This window comes from Colletotrichum karsti (assembly GCF_011947395.1).
Source record: "Colletotrichum karsti strain CkLH20 chromosome Unknown Scaffold35, whole genome shotgun sequence".
Lineage (NCBI taxonomy): Eukaryota > Fungi > Ascomycota > Sordariomycetes > Glomerellales > Glomerellaceae > Colletotrichum > Colletotrichum karsti.
This window is the reverse complement of record NW_024065935.1, coordinates 137,887-155,237: the sequence shown is the minus strand read 5'-3', so window position 1 is coordinate 155,237 and position 17,351 is coordinate 137,887. Positions and strand designations below refer to the sequence as shown.

Genomic DNA, 17,351 nt, shown 5'->3' with positions numbered 1-17,351 from the left:
GATGCTCCATGGCAATTTGCAACGCCCCAATGGTAGCTGGCCAGCATGGAGGGACAGGTGTGTCGTCACTGGGATGCCTAGGAAAGAGACCTGTAGTTTTAGTTTTATCATAATCAAAGTCTTAATAGTTATATAGGTTTATAAGTACTCTCTATATTACTATCCTATTCCTAGTTAAATTATCAAGGAAAGCTTACTTATAAAACTAGAAAAAGCTCTAGAAGTAACTCCTAGTGCTCTCTATATCCTCCTATTAAATAAATTTCGCAGCTTCCAGTTGCTCTATAGGCTTGTCAAGGTCAGGCCTAACACTATACCTGGAGTTGCTGCCGTTCACCTCCCCAAAACTGTCTGCGAGCCACCGCTTCATTCTTGGTGCATCATCCATCCATTCCTCAGGGAACCAACCAGCAAACCCTTGAAGCTTCTTGACGCTGAACCGGGTGTAAGGGTGAGGTGGCTTTGAGAACTTCTCATAGAAGTTAACCGGATTCTTGCGTTTGGAATCAACGACAGCCTTGCGGTAGTCAATGAGAGTGACTCGAATTTGTCCTCGTTCGCGGGGTCGTGCAGGATGTCGGTACTCGGAGAGCAGTACGTGCTCTGGGTTCAGGAATCGTGGTTCAACACCTGCCTTCATCTGACTGACAATGCCGTCGAGGAGCTGTGCAAGGATTTTCAATCGGTCGTTCCTTTCCATGCGTGTCCAGTTGCCCGGCTTGTCGCTCTTGAAAATAGGCATGAAAGTCCTGGGCATCAAAATGCCGTCCTCGTCCATCTCGCATTGCGATCCCATAGTCTTTCCGTCGATGTATTCCATGAGAATTGCGCCGACGACTCTGGACTTGTCCTTTAGGTCGGGATTGAAGGTGTGCAGCTTGATGGTAAAAGCACCGTAGTACTTCGGCGCAAGATGTGGATAGCCATCGCAATTCCCCACGTGAAGCGTTTCGTACGCTGCTGCTTCACAACAGAGCTCCATGTCGGCTCTTGCAGTTTCCCTCCAGGGACCTTCGCCTAAAGAATACTCCCAAGGGTAGAACATCGGGTCGAAAACTTTCATGACCACACGTTCAGGTAGCCTGTCATTCTTCTTGGTTTGACACAAGAGTATCACAGGGCCGCCGTCCGAGCTACCGGCGAGGAGCTTCTCAATATTGAGTTCGTAGTTGTTTTCTTTGACGCTCTGCTTGTTGGGAATGTAAGCAGTCGGGACGTAATCAAAGACCACTTCTGTTCGCGAACGGTCGTCGTCGTCATCCTCGTAAGTCATTTTGGCGGGGTCGAGATCGATGAGAAAGTCGTAAAGAGCAGTGCCATAAGGACCAAGTGGCAAATGAGTGGTAAGGAGGAGACGATGACCTTCCGCGTACTGAGATTCGAAGTCTTGCTCAATGTAGTCGTCGAGAATGCCGGTGCAAGTCTCAGTAGATGGCTCTTCTGCCGCTTTCGCCTCCCTCGCCAACTGCTCGAGCGCGACTCTGTTAGATTCCTGGATGATGGCACCTATTCGCACGTTTTCTCTTTCTTCCTCTTCTACCCGCTTCAGAAGTTCCGGATCGAGTGGTGGGATTTTGCAATCAGCGTCTTCGGCTCGCTGAGCCTCGAGGCTAGCTTGAATAGGCTGATTCATGGGTGGAGTAATTGGTGCGTGTTCGGATTTTCGCGTTGACCATGGCAAGTCAAAGAATACCAATAGTGAGTGCTACGAGGTGGTGATGTACGGCGTGCAATTTTGAGAATTGATTGTCCTACGGATTTATAAACACAGAGGAGACATAGTTATGGCTTGCAGACCGAAAGTCAGTTTGTCCTTAAGACGAACCTTGCGGGCTGATAGGTGCGTCAAAGCACGGGATCTCTACCAAGTTTTGACTCCGCCACCGGCCACCTTTTAGGAACATTAACCGAATGAAATAAGCTTGAGAATGGTGAATGAAATATCTCCCTCGTGCTCCCAGCAGCTGAGTGGCTACGTTGAGATTTCTAAAAGTTTTATTATTTCAGAATATTGAATGTTAGGTGTGTACTCGTTGGGTATGGCGAACCAGAACAATAAGGGTTGGTGGCTGCATTGTATTATTGCATAGAATATTGAATTAGTTGACATTTCTAAACACCATAAACACAACATATTTTGGAAAAACCAGCACCATCATACTCAGCTGGCGAAGAGAAGGTAGCATTTACCTAAATCTTTGACTGTAGACCTATAATGAACGGTCGGGAAATTTGTAGGAATACGCATTCAATCACCCAGTCTTCTTATGTAAGGCGGAGAACCGTTCGAAACCCTTGAGAATTTCCTACAACCTATTCATGATACCTTCCGCGAGAAGACCAGTCGTCACTCATGCTATCCATGTTCTCAACTGTGGTCAGAAAGAATAAAGCCCGTACTAGTAAGCTTCCAGGCATCCTTGGTAGGTTCCTGCGTTCTATCGCGCGATGAACTGCGATTGATGCCCTTAAATGTACGCAGTGCACCTCAGGCACTAAGCGGGTACATTTGATTGGCCTAATGGCTGCATGTTTGCTGTTCCCGGTACCAACGGCCGCTCAGCGAACCTGCCCAGAATGAATGTTTGCCCGGGTATCGGGCAGGGGTTGATTGGTGAAGGATTCGCCGGGCAGAACCAACGGAGTTGCGCCGACAAATATAATAGGCGCGGGCGCTGCCCTTCACCTCGAATAGCCCCCTCTTCTCCGTATTCAATTCATTAGCTGCGAGGCACTCAAAAATCGACGGACTCCCTTCGCATACGACCTTGAAGCCGGGAAACAGGCTTGGGAATGACTAGCTCAAATGATGCACAAAGGTATTCTCCAACATGGGATTCAGATTCGCTAGCAACGATGGAATCCGTGAGTATGAACGAAGCGCCTGAGTTGTTTGAGGTGGATCCCACTGAAGATGTTCGTGATGGTCCCACTGCCACTGACTGAGTGTACCTTCATGCTAATCACCTACACCACAGCGAGAAGACATTGATTCATTAATGGATGATCAAATGTAGGGTTTCGATGTGTTTTATCATGAGCCTCTATAATAACTCCAACTTTTTACACAGATCTCGATACACTAGGTCGATGACCTCAAGCGCGCTGGACTACCCAACCGAGAATGGTCGACGGTATCATGCGTTTCGAGCGGGCTGTAAGGAGTTCTCTTGGCCTCAACTGCCCACCAATGTACCATCCGTTTTACCATAACTAACGACCAAGCAGCGTATTTTGCTCCGAATGATGAGGTATAGTTTTACGCAAATACAAACCAGGTTCAACTGACTTAACATATTGATTCCTGAAATAGAAGGAGGTGGATCGTCTTGACTTCAACCACATGTTGATGGTGAAGACCCTTGGCGGGAGGCTCTTTTTGGCTCCAGTGCCGATTCCACAAACCCACAGAGTCCTTGATATCGGTACAGGCACTGGCATTTGTATGGCGACCATTCATATCGCAATCCTGGGCGACCACTGATTCAGTCTGATAGGGCCTATCGAAGCGGCAGAGATATTTTCCCACGCAGAGGTACGCATAATGTCGCGTTCTCTTCCCACGACAATATATTGAGGGCATGTGTTGGGGCTGATTGTTTGATACGTATATTTAGATTATAGGAAACGATCTGAGCGCCATTCAACCACTGTGGTATATTACGGACCAGAAAGGTTTACGCAAATGGTTGACTAACAGACAAGAAGGATTCCACCGAACATCAAATTCGAGATTGACGATGTCGAAAGCGACTGGCATTACTCAGAAAAATTCGACTTCGTCTTTTGCCGCTACATGGCAGGCTCACTCGGAAACTGGCCAAGATTACTAGAGAACATATATGAGTAAGCTCCATCTTTTTGATGTTTGATGGCATATCTGACCATTCCAAGGAACACCACTCCTGGTGGCTGGGTTGAGTTCCAGGACTATGATCTTTTGTATGCTTCGGATGACGGTTCCGTCACCGACGCACACCAAACAATGAGGTGGGACAAGCTTTTTATCCAGGCATGTAAGTCTATTGGCCGTGAAGCCTGCCCCGGTCCGATGCTCGAGGGCTGGGTAAAGAATGCTGGTTTCGCCAATGTCACCCACAAGCGATTCAAAATGCCCATTGGTCCTTGGTGCAAAGACCCATACTATAAGGAAATTGGTTGGATCAATTTGATTCAGGTCTTGAGAGGCTTAGAGGCTTTTACGTTGAGAATCTTCTGCGGCGTGCTCGGATGGAGCCAAGAGGATGTTATGGCCCTCCTCGATGCAGTGCGTCAGGAGCTCAAGTCAGGAAGTCTCCACGTGTATAACAATTTGTAAGGTTTCCTTCAGAAAGAAGTTGGAAACTAATTACTAACGAAGTTTCCCTGCAGTCATGTGGTATATGCACAAAAGCCTGATGGCCGGGCTAATGCGTAATAAACATACGTTCTTCGTTCTATTTTGCGAGTTGTAGAAAGATACCGATTAAACTACTGTCGAAATAGATATTGCACATCGTCAGATTTCATGGCCGCGGACACTGCTTCGCCAGAACCGGCTCTTATTATCATGAGGCCTGTTCTATTGTCTTCGGTGGCGGATTGGGACCTTGATCTGCTTAGCCACGTTACATGGAGCAGTAGAAGCAGATCATCCAACTGCGCAAGCTTTCAAAATATTGTTGCATACATTAAGTTGACGGTCCAAGGCCTCGGACTTCCGGAACCCCGCGATGTTGATGCGGGGTCTCCAGCCAAGATCATCGACATGCGTATTGAAACGCGGGGAAAGGACACAAGCCACCATTAGCCTGCTTTCTAAAAAGCCGAATCCCGCATTTCCGAGCGTTCAGACCTTTTCTTCATCTATATAGATCACTCAGATCCTTCGTCGCTTATGAGCCTGGCGCTCAAACACATTCGGTACGATGACCTTGGGATGTCTACCGGCCTGTCTGCACCAACCAACAAGTTCAAAAAATGCTCGAGCCGACCGTTCTGATCGTAGGTGCCGGGACCTTCGGAACATCCGCTGCCTATCACCTTGCGAAGACCTATAATGACCCCAGCCGAGTGACGGTGGTAGATCGTTGGGATCCATCTTCTCGCGAACCCAAAACAGCAGCCGCCATTGACGTCAACCGCATTATCCGCACAGACTACGTTAACCCTCTTTACTGCAATCTCGCCAATGAGGCCATCCACCCGTGGTTTTGGGACGTTGACTTGGGGCACTTTTTTCACAAGTCGGGATGGGTGGTACTCGACGAGAAAGGCAACGATTTCAGTCGGAACGTGCGCCGCACATTCCAGCAGCGAGGATCCGATTACACGAAGGACGTCGATGTTCAAAGTCTTGGGAAACGTTGGGAAGCCCTGGATGGAATCCAAACTAAAGATCTAGGCGACGCTTACTTCAACCCCGAGGCTGGGTGGTGTGACGCTGCTTCAGCAACTGCGAGGTTTATGTCAGTTGCTGAAAGGAAGGGTGTGAAAAGAGTGACGGCCGAAATCAAGGAATTGGAATTCGACAGGAGCCAGAGACGGGTGGTGGGTCTACGCACCGCAGATGGACAAATATTGAAAGCCGACAAGATTGTCCTAGCATCGGGTGCCTGGACAAGCAAATTGCTCACACCAATCGAAGACGCCCTGCGTCTTGCAGAAGAACAACGAATCGAACGCCAGATCAGGGCTGTGGGAAGGCTCTCGGCATATTACACTCTTTCACCGCACGAAACGTCTCGTATGTGCGAGGCCGACGTACCAATTCTTGTTTACGGAGATCGAGGCATATTGACACCTCCGTCACAGGAGAATCGGACACTGAAGATCAACGACCTCAGAACGGAGTTTGTCAACACCGTTAACACGGCTTCTGGACGTGCGATTTCCGTTCCCTCTACCCGTAACCAGCACGATGTTCCGGAGAAACTGAAGCTCGAAATGGAAGATCTTCTAAGAGCGATGATCCCCGCAATTGCTTCAACCAGGAAACCCGATCGATGGAGGGTTTGTTGGGATGCGGTGACTCCGACCGGTGACTGGCTTTTGTGCAGGCACCCGTACCCTCAACTCGAGAACGTCCACATCGCTGTTGGAGGAAATTTCAGCAGCTATAAGTCAGTATTCAGAGCTTCGCACAGTTACAAAGAGAGACAAACTAAGAGTGCTTTGGCAACAGATTCATGCCAATAGCAGGCAAATATATATCCAACGTTCTTCAAGGGAAGAGCAACGGTCCAGAAAAGGATGGAGCTTGGGGTTGGAAGAGCGAAGAGCATCTCGCACTTGGAAATAGTCTGAAAAGGGAATTAGGCAGTAGATGTCTATCAGGTACCCTCTCAGAGTTCAGAAGTTTTGAGGAACTGACAAGGGAGGCTAAATTGTGATGTATCTCGACTTGTTCGCAAAAAGCAATGGAAGGTATTGACTGATTTAGAAGTATCACCACAGAACGAATTGTTTTCATTTGTGATAATCAAAATCTGGTCTCTGAAATGTCTCGCTAGCCCGACTTTTCGACTCTTGGAATACGTGGTTTGCCTCAACCTAGCCCCCCTTACTTACTTCAGCAGTCCACCTGCGCAAATGCGCGATTTTTAAACTCAATTTGACTCAGTAGTCTTACTTGTCAGGGGTTTCTGACCGTATACAACATGACTGTATGATGGTTAGATGTATGCCGATACAGCACTATTGAAAGGAAGATAAACACTCACATGTCAAATTGACAATGGAATACGCCGCTCTTAAGCTCTTGACGGACAGCCGCTATTTGTTTCAAAACATCTTCTTTTGTTCGCCCGAGAACGCCACAGAACATCCTCAATGAGAAGCCTTCAAGCCCATCAAGAGTCTGGATGAGGTTCAGCATGCCCAGCTCTTTAAGGAATTTCTCCCTTGGCCAAGGCCCGACGGGTGCCTTATACTTGCGATGGAACACTTTGTCGAATCCCCCGTGGTTTCGGACCCAACCATCAAGCTTCGGGCCTGGGGCAGGATCCAAGCCCATGTTGGCAAGGGTTGTCACAAATGTCTTGCTCCAGATTTTAGTGGCATGGTCTTCTGTCAGACTTCCATCGTCTGAGTAGAGCTCGATATCCATATCCTGGAACTCTGCCCAACCCCCGGGCTTCAGGTTGCTTGAGCAGCGCGTCAGAAGTGGAAAGGGAAGGTCCGACTTAGAAAGAACGCTGTACGTACTCGTGAATATTTTTAACCAGACCTGGCCAATCTTTGATTGCAGCGGCCATGTATCGGCACATGATGTAATCGTACTTTTGATTCCCAACCCAAGGGCTTTCCACATCATCGATCTCAAAGGTGACGTTGGTTGGCACCCTGGAGAAGTCGTTCAGTACCAGTTCTACTGCATGATTGGGGAACAGACTATGCATACCAGGCGGGTTGAATCGCACTCAAGTCGTTTCCGATGACCTTTCCAGATTCATATCAGCATGCTTTCCCCAGTACTTTGTGTGGCATAGATCCATTAATACTCACCTTTGCGTCTGGGAAAACGCTGCCCATTTCAATGGCCCCTTAAAACTGTCAGTCTACAGGGCATTGGGTAGCAAATGTAGTAATTTACATTTGCCGGTGCCGGTCCCTATGTCAAGGATTCGTAGAACCTTGTCTCTCTGTATCGGGGCCAAGAAGAGTCTGCTGCCGATGAGCCTGACGATCAGCTCGTGTGCCATGTCAAGACGCTGCGATTCGATGTCGTCATTCGGTAATGGGTACGCTGCAAGCGTTAGAAGTAGACTTTGGAACAGACCTGCTGCTTGTTCCAGCATTCAGGTCTCGGAACACATACTTCCTGGGCGAAAGGCATGATAGCGTCTGCCATACTCCTCGGGGTAGTCGATGACACTTGAAGACAAAGAAGCGGTGTAGTTGGACCTAGATTATCAACTCATCAATTCGTTCAGGCCCCGCGAGGGAATTTCGATCCTTACATTCGCTCATCAATGGATGATGAATCATTGTGGTTCTGGGGAATATCAGCAACTAGGATCATACCTGAGACCACTTTTAGTCCCGGATTGAGACTGACAGTCAGTTCTTCATCAATCTCCAGAGGCGGCTCGTCCATCTCTCTTGAAACATGATTATGGTCCATTGTTGAGTTCCACTGTTGTTGTTCGCACCACTCTGTTTGTTTCGCTTGAAAATGGAAAACGAAGAAACGAACTTGCCGAGGAAGTCTTTTGACCCATGGTCTGACTGAGAGCGGGGTTGTCTCGCTTGGCTTGTTGGATCTCATCGGTGCATGTTTGTTGGTGCGTCTATGCATCCGTATGCACGCTTCGGGGCATGCCGGGCATGCAAACCATTTAGAGCGAGCTATATGGGCCACTTTCACTGACATCCTGGGAAGGTAGGCCGTTACGGTCAATGCATGTCGATTAGCTGGGTTTCTCTGTTACATTTCATCATCAGCAGTGTGTAGAAGGATTGTTGTCCGGAAAGGCTACGCGTGTATCAATAATTTGACGGCTCCGTCGATGAAGGTTTCCTGCCAACCGCCTCCGCTGTTGCGTCTATGAACAAGTCCTTTCAAACAGGACCGGACTACGATACCCGAAAGAGGCAGAATGGAGTAGGCCTGAAGCGATAAGCCGTTCTCCATGGACCACCCAATAGAATCCTAGCACGAGCATCGTCCACCATGAACTATTGATTCACCGCAGCGACAGACCGAATACCAAGAGGCTAACCCCGCCTCAAGTCTGGATTGCAGTCTGTCGGCCCAACCACGACATATTCATTCTATCTACCTGGCGATAAGTCCCCATGATATTTGCGTTTGCAATCATTTCCACTTAGTATGCTCTGCACTATTTGTATTAACGCGCTTCAACACCGGAAAGGTTGGGTTTGCAGCGACGGCGATGCGACTGAACCTGTCGTTCTTCTCTCACACCATCAGTCGGTAGCAAGCCTTGAAACGTCAGCTGCTGAAGCATGCGAACTGTGCCATCCGTTTTGGTCGCAGATTGACGACGAAGACCAATCCAGGCTGAGAGCTTTCGACGCAACATGGACTTCACGACGAGCCAGTGCAAAACCCAAGATACCAGGGGAAGTCGTTGACGACGTTGATTATCTGGTGACCCTTTGCGCGATCATCAATCTTCGTGATGAAGAGAGCATGAAGTCCGCAGACATGGACTTGATGATATCCCTGTCCTTTGAGTCTGGTTTTCGCGACGAAAGCCCGCTAAAGAGGAAAGATATCTCAGGCACATACATCGTCGGGAGAGGGCCGGGTCAGTTTTATTCCATCTTTCAATTTCCTGGTATGGTCCCTCTCTGATGACCACAGACGACGATATGAGAAACAAGACCCCTTTTGCAAGCGCCACCACGTCATCGGAAGAAGCTTGGGATAAAGCCGGGGCTTGGATTCAAACCTGCCTACTCAACCATCACGCATGTAACATTGAGATGAAGGCCAGCCCATGGTATCCGACCCGTTTACTGGATGTCTCAACGCCTGGACTGAGTCTTGATACAGTCCGCTTGGTCATCACTTCAGAAGTACTACCAGCCGTGAAAGGACGTTACACGACCTTGAGTCACTGTTGGGGCACCGCGCAATTCCTGCAACTCAAGAAATCGACCTCCAACAATTTTCGGAGAGGTATTGAGCTGGACAGGCTGCCAAAAACATTTCGCGAGGCCATTCAAGTCACAAGAAGATTAGGCATCCGCTACCTTTGGATCGACTCTTTATGCATTCTTCAAGATCGTGATGACCTCTCTGACTGGCTGGTTGAGGCGGGTTTGATGCACAAAGTCTATTCCCATTCTTTCTGCAACATATCCGCCTCAGGGGCAAGTGATAGCTCCAAAGGCCTCTTCTTTGAGAGGAACCCACGTCTCAGCCACACAGCCAGAGCGAATCTTTGCGTCAAGGGTCTTGGTCTTGAAGCAGACTACATGGACTGCACCGTCATGGATCTGGAGTTCTGGGGACATTCTGTTGGACATTGTCCCCTCAACAAGCGCGGATGGGTTTTACAGGAGCGCCTTCTTTCTCCGCGAGTTCTCCATTTTGGCCGCGACCAGCTTTTCTGGGAGTGTAGGGAGCATGCGGCGGCCGAGTGCTACCCCGAAGCACTTCCGCGGCAACTGTGTAACGGCGTCGATGCAAAGTTCAAGAGGCTTCACCCAATATCGATCGACACAGGTTCGGCACCTCAGGGAGGAGAGACCGACGATTCTTTGTTCTACTACAAAGTATGGAACTCGATCATCCAGGCATACTCGGATACCCGCCTGACCAAGTCTCCGGATAAGTTAATCGCATTATCCGGAATCGCGAAACACATGGCTGTCCGAATAAACGACAAGTACCTTGTTGGCATGTGGAGGAGATATCTAGCTAGTAGTTTGCTGTGGGAAGTCGACAGCGAAAACCAGATCGACGGCTCGCCCTCAGCTCGACCTCAACAATACCGAGCCCCGTCTTTCTCGTGGGCTTCAGTGGACGGAAGAATAGTGCCTGCCGCACCTTCTGAGTCAAATTTGCTGATCAAGGTGGTCGAGGTCCACATTGACTACGTTTCAGAGGATGAGATGGGCCTAGTAAAGGGAGGCTACCTGGATCTCAAAGGCTACCTGCGACCTTTGGAGATTGTGGTCAAGTTCGTCGGCGAACTCCAGCAAAATTTCATACGAGTTCATGGCAACATTGTTCGGGCTAGCCATAAGCAGGAGTGGGACAATGGCCCTCTTGTGCGCCTGGATATCGGCCAGAAAAACTTCGACGATGAAAACAAGGACGGGTCCCTATTCTATATGCCCACACAGAGGCAAGAGACGCCTGATGATCACGTGTCGTATCTGCTCTTGCTATCAGTCAAAAAGTCTCCAAACACGTTTCGAAGGATTGGGATAGCGGCGACGGCTGAAGCTGAGGAGATCGAAGTGTTGCAGGGCGTGAACTTCGGAAGTGCGCATTCGGCCGAGCAGTTTAGTGATCATGGACTTCAGACTGTACGGATCGTCTAAGGTTTTCTTGATATTCACAGAGGAATAACTTCAAGCTTATTCTACATGCTGACCACGCTGGATTCTGATTCAAGGGTCATCAAGTCGGCCAGCAAAGAGTCTCCGACGATGGCATAAGCCGGAAGCTTGATGACATTCGTCCATGCCAAAGTTTAAGAGAAGCTGTCAAGGTAGGGGGCATTTGAAAACTGGACGTCGTTCGCTATCAGGGTCCGAAAATCTCATGATCACACTGTGGCCACAGTGGTTAACAAACTCTCCGAAAAGTGGCTGCCGGCTGTATCCGCAATCGAGGACCCTTCTTCATAATACATACGTATATAAACATCTTCCCCGGGGAAAGAACAGACTTTCAACTTCGTCAACCTTTTTCCTGCGTTTTATCCCTGCCTTCCCCGCCATGCACCTGCCATTCCGGTCCCAGGCCTCTGCCCAAGAGTGCCCAGAGCCTTCGTTCCCCGAGGATATAAGCTTCGATGACAACCACAAACCCGACTTTGTTGTTATTCCCTCCGAGGACGGGGTTGCAGACCTGAAAAATAAAGTCCTCGAAGAAGTCTTTAAGTCTCTTGAGGACCCCAATATAGAGCGCGAACAACTTGAGGAGATGCTCCGCTTCCATGCTCACACGGGGCCAGCCTCCCAGTCACTGGACCCATACATGGACAACATCGAAGAACGAATGGAAATACTTAAATGGATGAAGACGGCGTCTTTTAAGATGTCGAATGTTCCTGGGGACAAAACGACTACGAAGATCAACCCGGAGCTCATCACCACTCTCGTCTGGGCGTCCTTCGTCCTCGCCCCCATCGAGGTTCTCCGAGCCTGGCGCACGAGACACAGGCGGGGAGAATGTATGAAGGACTTGTTATCGGTCATTGAAGACCTCGGATATCACCTGCCCCGTCTAGTCAAGAGTTTTGGGCGAAGAAACGATTGCCCCAAGATTGAAGACGAAATTGTAAGTAAACTACAACAAACAGCAAGTATGCACTTCATCAACTCATGCAGACTAGGTCAGAGCCAGAGACGGCGACGTCTGCCCGTTGACCAAGGTGGAGAATCGCTTCGGTGACAACGACGATACCACCATAATGTACCACATACACCCATTCAGTAATGAGGCCGTTCTCGAACAGACGCACGCGGCACTCAAAGTCCTGTCATGCTTCTGGGGCTGCGACTTCACGACACGATGCCGCAAGCTTTTGACGAAGAGTGGTCTCGAAGACCCCAAGAACATCGTAACCTTGAGCCTCGTGGCCGTCCCCGGGCTGAAGGAAGGCTTTTGCACCATCGAGCCCCTCTCAGTGTCTGCCGATGGGTTGACGATGCGTGCTCGTCACCGCCTATTGCGGTTTTCGAACCTGATCGAGTCTGAGTCTGCGACGGTGTCTCTCGACGAGGACCCGCGGGACGTGTTACAGCCCAGATTTATGATGGACCTGTATTTTCCGGTTCGTTTGGTTCAGGTCAGGACGAACCAAGTTATTCATGATGGGTTTGAGTTTGAGATCACCTCGGATGACCCCGAAACGCTCCCTAGCTCTGATCTTTTGGAACTTCAACATCGGGTGTTTATGATTACGGCTTTGTCTGGCCTTTTAGATACCAGCATTCTATCTCGAGATGAGGCATCCGAAGGCTTCGACCCAAGGTCAGACTAGGAATACGTACTTGGGGTGTTTCTATCGCCAAGTTTCATCGCCGGCTGCTGGGTATGGGGATCTACGTTTCAAAGACCTCAAGGAAGAGGAATTCAGAGCAGCAGGTGGAATAATCTGAATAAATGCCAGCAAAAAAATAATTCTTCAAGGTTCTCATACTTTTTCTTGGTGCGTACCTAGTGGAAATGCAACCCCCAGCAGCGACCTTAGAAGTGTATTCACAGCTAGTGCCAACGCCGCGAAAATGGTGTATGAACACGTCTGTGAGGTAGTTGAACAGGCTCAAGAAAACAAGAACTTGGGCCGCACCGAAAAACGCTAATCCGACCATAGATACGGACCAGTGAATTGCGGGTGTGCTCGTTCACGTGAACCAGTAGAGACCTATCGGGAGACATACGATTCCGATTATTGCAGGCTAGATATGGGCTTCCGTTGGTAGTGGGCCGTTTTTGCCGCTGACGACAGCATAGCAAGAACCACGACACGATGCGGGACACTTCGCACCCCATCGTCAAGAGACAACGAGAATACACAAAGGTACTCGAAATATCCATACTCCTAACTCTACACAGAGACCACGCGGCCATTCAGGAAGGAAGAGAGTCTTGAGAAGACAACGAGGGCGGCACTGGGCTCGCTCGAGGCGCAAGGGAAACTGCATTTTACATGTATGCCCTCCCCCGAACCAGCAGCGCGTGTAAGGATTGTCTTGTTATTGTATTGATGGGTGTCTTTCCGTCGCGTATGCTGTGACACGGTTGGGGAACACGGACCGCGAGACGGTTGAGAGAGCGGTTGTGGCTATCGGGGAGTCTACTGCTGCGTTGCAGGTGTTGTCATAACGCTCGACCCTTGCGAAGGCGGGGGTTGTCACATTGGAGAATGCGGGAAGGGCACTGAAAGAGCGTTTGGAGTCGGAGGCGGTCGTGGGTATGGGAGAAGTTCTGCAGACCCCAGCGGCTTCTTGTGAAGGCTTCGAGGGTGGTAATGTGGAATTTCGGCAACTAAGGGGCTTTGACGCGGGTTTCACGCACTTGAATGGTTGGTTTCAACCGGAATTCTACGAAGAAATGGAAACATGGATCTTTCTCGGTATTTGAGTGTACCCAATTCAATGGCGTCTCAGTGTATTTGTGCTGGTCATAGTCTGAAAAGTAGCAATAGAAGGATAATTGAACTTGAGCTATTGGACGTCATATCTTATTGCCTGGCCCACAAATGCCGGTTCTCGACGCCGACGTCACTATGAGCGCGAGCGGTTCTTCACCAACAACCGCAGTCGGTCATGCGATGTATACCGGTATACGACTACCAAAGAGCTCCGTGGGAACGATGTTGACGTCGTGCGGGTGGAAATCGTGAAGCATTAGCCAGCATATCGACCGGAAAACCAGCGTACACCAGATATCCTCGGGGCTAACGTCGTCCAACTTCCACAGAGATGGCGGGCGGTAGATTTCGCCATCCATGTATTCTTCCTCGAATTCGTCGTCCATCCATTCCACTCCACCTTCATCATCCGTCGATTCTCCGTCGTCGTCACAGCCGTCGTTGCACATATCATCTCCCAAAGAGGCGCGTGAGGCTGACTTGTCCATCTGGGATACGACTAGTGGTCGCAATCTGCGAAAGTAGATGTGCATGAGTCTTTTTTGTTTTGACCTCGGGGACGCCAAGTCGAGGCGGCCCCAGCAATCACTCTCTTCGGAACCTTCGTTTTCGTTTTCCGTCGAGGGCTGTTCAGTTCGAGTATATTGAGGTGCTCTGGTGACTTTGTTGAGACCGGCAAGAACGGCTTGTATATGTAACCGAAGACAGACGAGAACCATTCTTTCACGGCCCTTTTCTCGAGCTTGCATTATGCGTCTTTCCTCGGCATCTATCCCAGCATTCTTCTTGGTGACGGACTGAAGTTTCTCACGCCCTTCCACGTAGACTCTTTTCATGGTTGGTCTATCTTTGGGATTTCGCGCAGTAAGTATCGAGGTTGATAGATCAACCGCTTCGTGGAGTTGACTGAGCAAAGGAATACTTGTTATTCCGGTGTGCCCAAAGTTCCCTGGAATTGTGTCCGCATGTTTGGTGATGCGTCTTGCCAAGCGGAATATACTTGCTTGAACAGAACTTGACTTTCCCCCGCGCGCTCGAATCATCCGATTCATCCTATCGCTGAACGCCTTTACCATTAGAGGCATGGAAAAGCCAACGCGATCCCATGGTTGTGATGTTGGATTCGGCAACAAACGAAAAGAGCCGTTCTTTATATAGAAGTTTCTGCCCAGCATCCCCATCAGTTCAAAAGCCACTGGCATGATTAGCGTAGCACTTGTACCACTAAATGTGCGAATACTTACATGGGAAGATATGAGCCACGCGTCCCCCGGTGGTGAACACATTGAGAGCCGCAGCATTGCAACCAATTACACTGAGTGATCTTACGATGTCTTTGACAGTAGACGTACTTATTGTAGAGCAAGAAGAGGAGGACTCGGCGGATTTGATTCGCGAGGCGTCAGTCCTGTCCCTGAAGATAGTGGGTACGAATCCAAAACACAGTTCCTTGACTTCGTCGACAAGAAGGATTGTGTTTTCTTCGAACCGGTTTCGGCCGTTCAACTGGAGTGTGAATACGACTCCAAGGTCAGTCACATTCTCTCCAACTAACGTGTACCCATTCCCTCGAGCTCGGTAGATTTGCCGTGCCAAGTCAAGTTCAGTCCAAAACACTCTTAAGATAGCAGTCAGCTCCACGATGTGGCACCATGTTGTAACGGCGTACGGCTTTTTGAAGTTCGGAGGCAAGGCGTCCCAGGTCCTTAGCTTCTGTTGAACTGCAACAGCAAGTGTGCGCCTACCACTGACCCTTTTATCCAGGCGATTGATATCAAAGTGAAATTCCGGTGGTTGCGTAGAAGATTTGTCGCTTCCGTCTTGCGTTCGGCTTCGAATGTCTTCTTCCCACATCCGTTTCTGCCAAACTCGAGACTCATACTCCATCTGCTGTATGGCAGATAGCATGGTAAGCCATGATATCAACAATGCGTTTTCATCATTCGTCACTTGCTTCGCATATTGCGCCTGTATACCCTTGAAAGATTGAGGCAGAGATGTCCTACTTTCGTCGAGACTCTTCTGCGATCCATCGAGGATAAAGATGGGTTTACCTTCAATAGGCCCCGTAATGTTTGTGGGTGGACAAAGAAAAATAAGAGGCACTTCGAATTGAATGTCAAATCGGAATTCTCTAGGCACCGCAATACGCCTCACCAGTTCTGCCCATCTCCCTATTGTGGCCGCAGTCGGTCGTCGAGCGGTGTAGACTTTCGCGACTGTTGATGGCATGAATTCATAGTGATGAGAGTTCGAAATATCCGCAGGATACACCGGGATAGCAATCCTAGACAGGATAGAGACCTCGGACAGACTGATGCCGGAAAAGATGGAACCAGCCTTGGATGCCGCCACTGATGTTCTTGTCGGGCAGTCGATGCTGCCATTTCGAGCCCTTTTGTAGGGACGCGAGAGGTCGAGAACGGTCTGGAACTCCAATGTAGGGATGGGACTGGACTCCGGGACTGGAATCGAGTGTCCGGGATTTGATTTTGTCGTGTCAGCCGCGGAGAAGCATTGTAGTTCAGACACATCATCAGACAGTCGTTGAGGTTCTGCCGGCCTTCTGGACTCAATAATACTCAGAGCATCAAAACTGTCGGAATTAGTCTCGAGAAGTCGGCAAAGATCGACGTGTTCTTGCATGAGACCCGATATTTTCATTGAAAGCTCGTCCTGGTTCTGGACTGCGCGGTGGTCGGAACCGCTTTGCAAAAGTCAGCACATGCTCCAGGTACAGCAGTGCAATCGGCACAAACCACTGAAGAATATTAAGCAGAAGCATCATCGTTTCCTTGAACGTGTGGAGCCGCTCCAGAATGGCAGAAAGCTTGCCCTCCTTACGGGCCCATTGCATTCGCGCCATGATACGATCGCTGGCCCCTAGGTTCATGGGCGACACTGAACTCTCAAGTTCGGAGAATATGAACACTCCATTCGTGAAAACAGCAACGAGATCGTCAATGGAGACGAGAAGCTTTCGATTAATCGATGTGGTGCTTAAGTTGTCAAGCAAGCCATGCAGCGCAGACAAAACGATGCGCGAGTTGACGACTTCGGAGTGTACTGAGACGGCGATCTTGGGCGTGTCTCTCACCGCAGACATGTACGGCCCCATGATCTCGATGACCTTCCCAGCCGCGGCAAGGATGCCGACGATAGAAGCTGCGACGCTGAGAGGGTCCGCCATGATTTGGCAGGAAACAAACGTTTCAATAGGATATTGAATCGTTCTTGAGAGAAGATGGACCAAGGGCCCTGAAGAGCCGATGGTTTAGGTAGATGAGAGGTTTGGGGGATGGAATATCGATGTCAGACGTTGTCTGGGGAAAGTTCGTCCCCTCCCCAAAATCAGGCTCGGGAAAGAATAGAGGCGTCGACGGTGGCCATGCAGGAAGCAGCAGCAAGCAGCTTCATAGTGGCAAGACAAGTGAGATGCTAGTGAGGCGCACTCGTGCCGCTGCCCCGCGGAAATGAACCCTGCCAACTTCCCAACCTGCATCAGACCTGCACTGCCTTCAAGGGAGCGCCAGAGTCAACATGAGGCGAGCAATCAGGCACCCGCAA

General features: G+C 49.6%; 6 protein-coding genes across 6 annotated transcripts; 3 read left to right on the top strand and 3 right to left on the bottom strand.

Moving 5' to 3' along the window:
• Window positions 1–253: 253 nt before the first annotated feature.
• CkaCkLH20_09655 (uncharacterized protein) lies at window positions 254–1,633 on the bottom strand (the record flags this gene model as incomplete). The annotated part of the gene is made up of 1 exon (XM_038892370.1): window positions 254–1,633. One exon carries the CDS (start codon window positions 1,631–1,633, stop codon window positions 254–256), a length of 1,380 nt encoding a protein of 459 aa, XP_038742253.1.
• A 3,326-nt stretch (window positions 1,634–4,959) lies between these two features.
• CkaCkLH20_09654 (sarcosine oxidase) lies at window positions 4,960–6,177 on the top strand (the record flags this gene model as incomplete). The annotated part of the gene is made up of 1 exon (XM_038892369.1): window positions 4,960–6,177. The coding sequence occupies one exon, from the start codon at window positions 4,960–4,962 to the stop codon at window positions 6,175–6,177; it is 1,218 nt and encodes a 405-aa protein (XP_038742252.1).
• Window positions 6,178–6,587: 410 nt separating this feature from the next.
• Window positions 6,588–8,104, bottom strand: CkaCkLH20_09653 (umta methyltransferase family protein; the record flags this gene model as incomplete). The annotated part of the gene is made up of 9 exons (XM_038892368.1): window positions 6,588–6,642; window positions 6,702–7,124; window positions 7,186–7,323; window positions 7,382–7,419; window positions 7,486–7,523; window positions 7,574–7,726; window positions 7,799–7,884; window positions 7,941–7,975; window positions 8,039–8,104. 9 exons carry the CDS (start codon window positions 8,102–8,104, stop codon window positions 6,588–6,590), a joined length of 1,032 nt encoding a protein of 343 aa, XP_038742251.1.
• A 1,823-nt stretch (window positions 8,105–9,927) lies between these two features.
• Window positions 9,928–11,001, top strand: CkaCkLH20_09652 (putative heterokaryon incompatibility protein; the record flags this gene model as incomplete). The annotated part of the gene is made up of 1 exon (XM_038892367.1): window positions 9,928–11,001. One exon carries the CDS (start codon window positions 9,928–9,930, stop codon window positions 10,999–11,001), a length of 1,074 nt encoding a protein of 357 aa, XP_038742250.1.
• Window positions 11,002–11,401: 400 nt separating this feature from the next.
• Window positions 11,402–12,671, top strand: CkaCkLH20_09651 (uncharacterized protein; the record flags this gene model as incomplete). Its single annotated transcript, XM_038892366.1, has 2 exons — window positions 11,402–11,965; window positions 12,021–12,671. 2 exons carry the CDS (start codon window positions 11,402–11,404, stop codon window positions 12,669–12,671), a joined length of 1,215 nt encoding a protein of 404 aa, XP_038742249.1.
• A 1,286-nt stretch (window positions 12,672–13,957) lies between these two features.
• Window positions 13,958–16,974, bottom strand: CkaCkLH20_09650 (modin; the record flags this gene model as incomplete). The annotated part of the gene is made up of 3 exons (XM_038892365.1): window positions 13,958–14,272; window positions 15,942–16,491; window positions 16,544–16,974. The coding sequence occupies 3 exons, from the start codon at window positions 16,972–16,974 to the stop codon at window positions 13,958–13,960; spliced, it is 1,296 nt and encodes a 431-aa protein (XP_038742248.1).
• Between the last annotated feature and the right edge of the window lie 377 nt (window positions 16,975–17,351).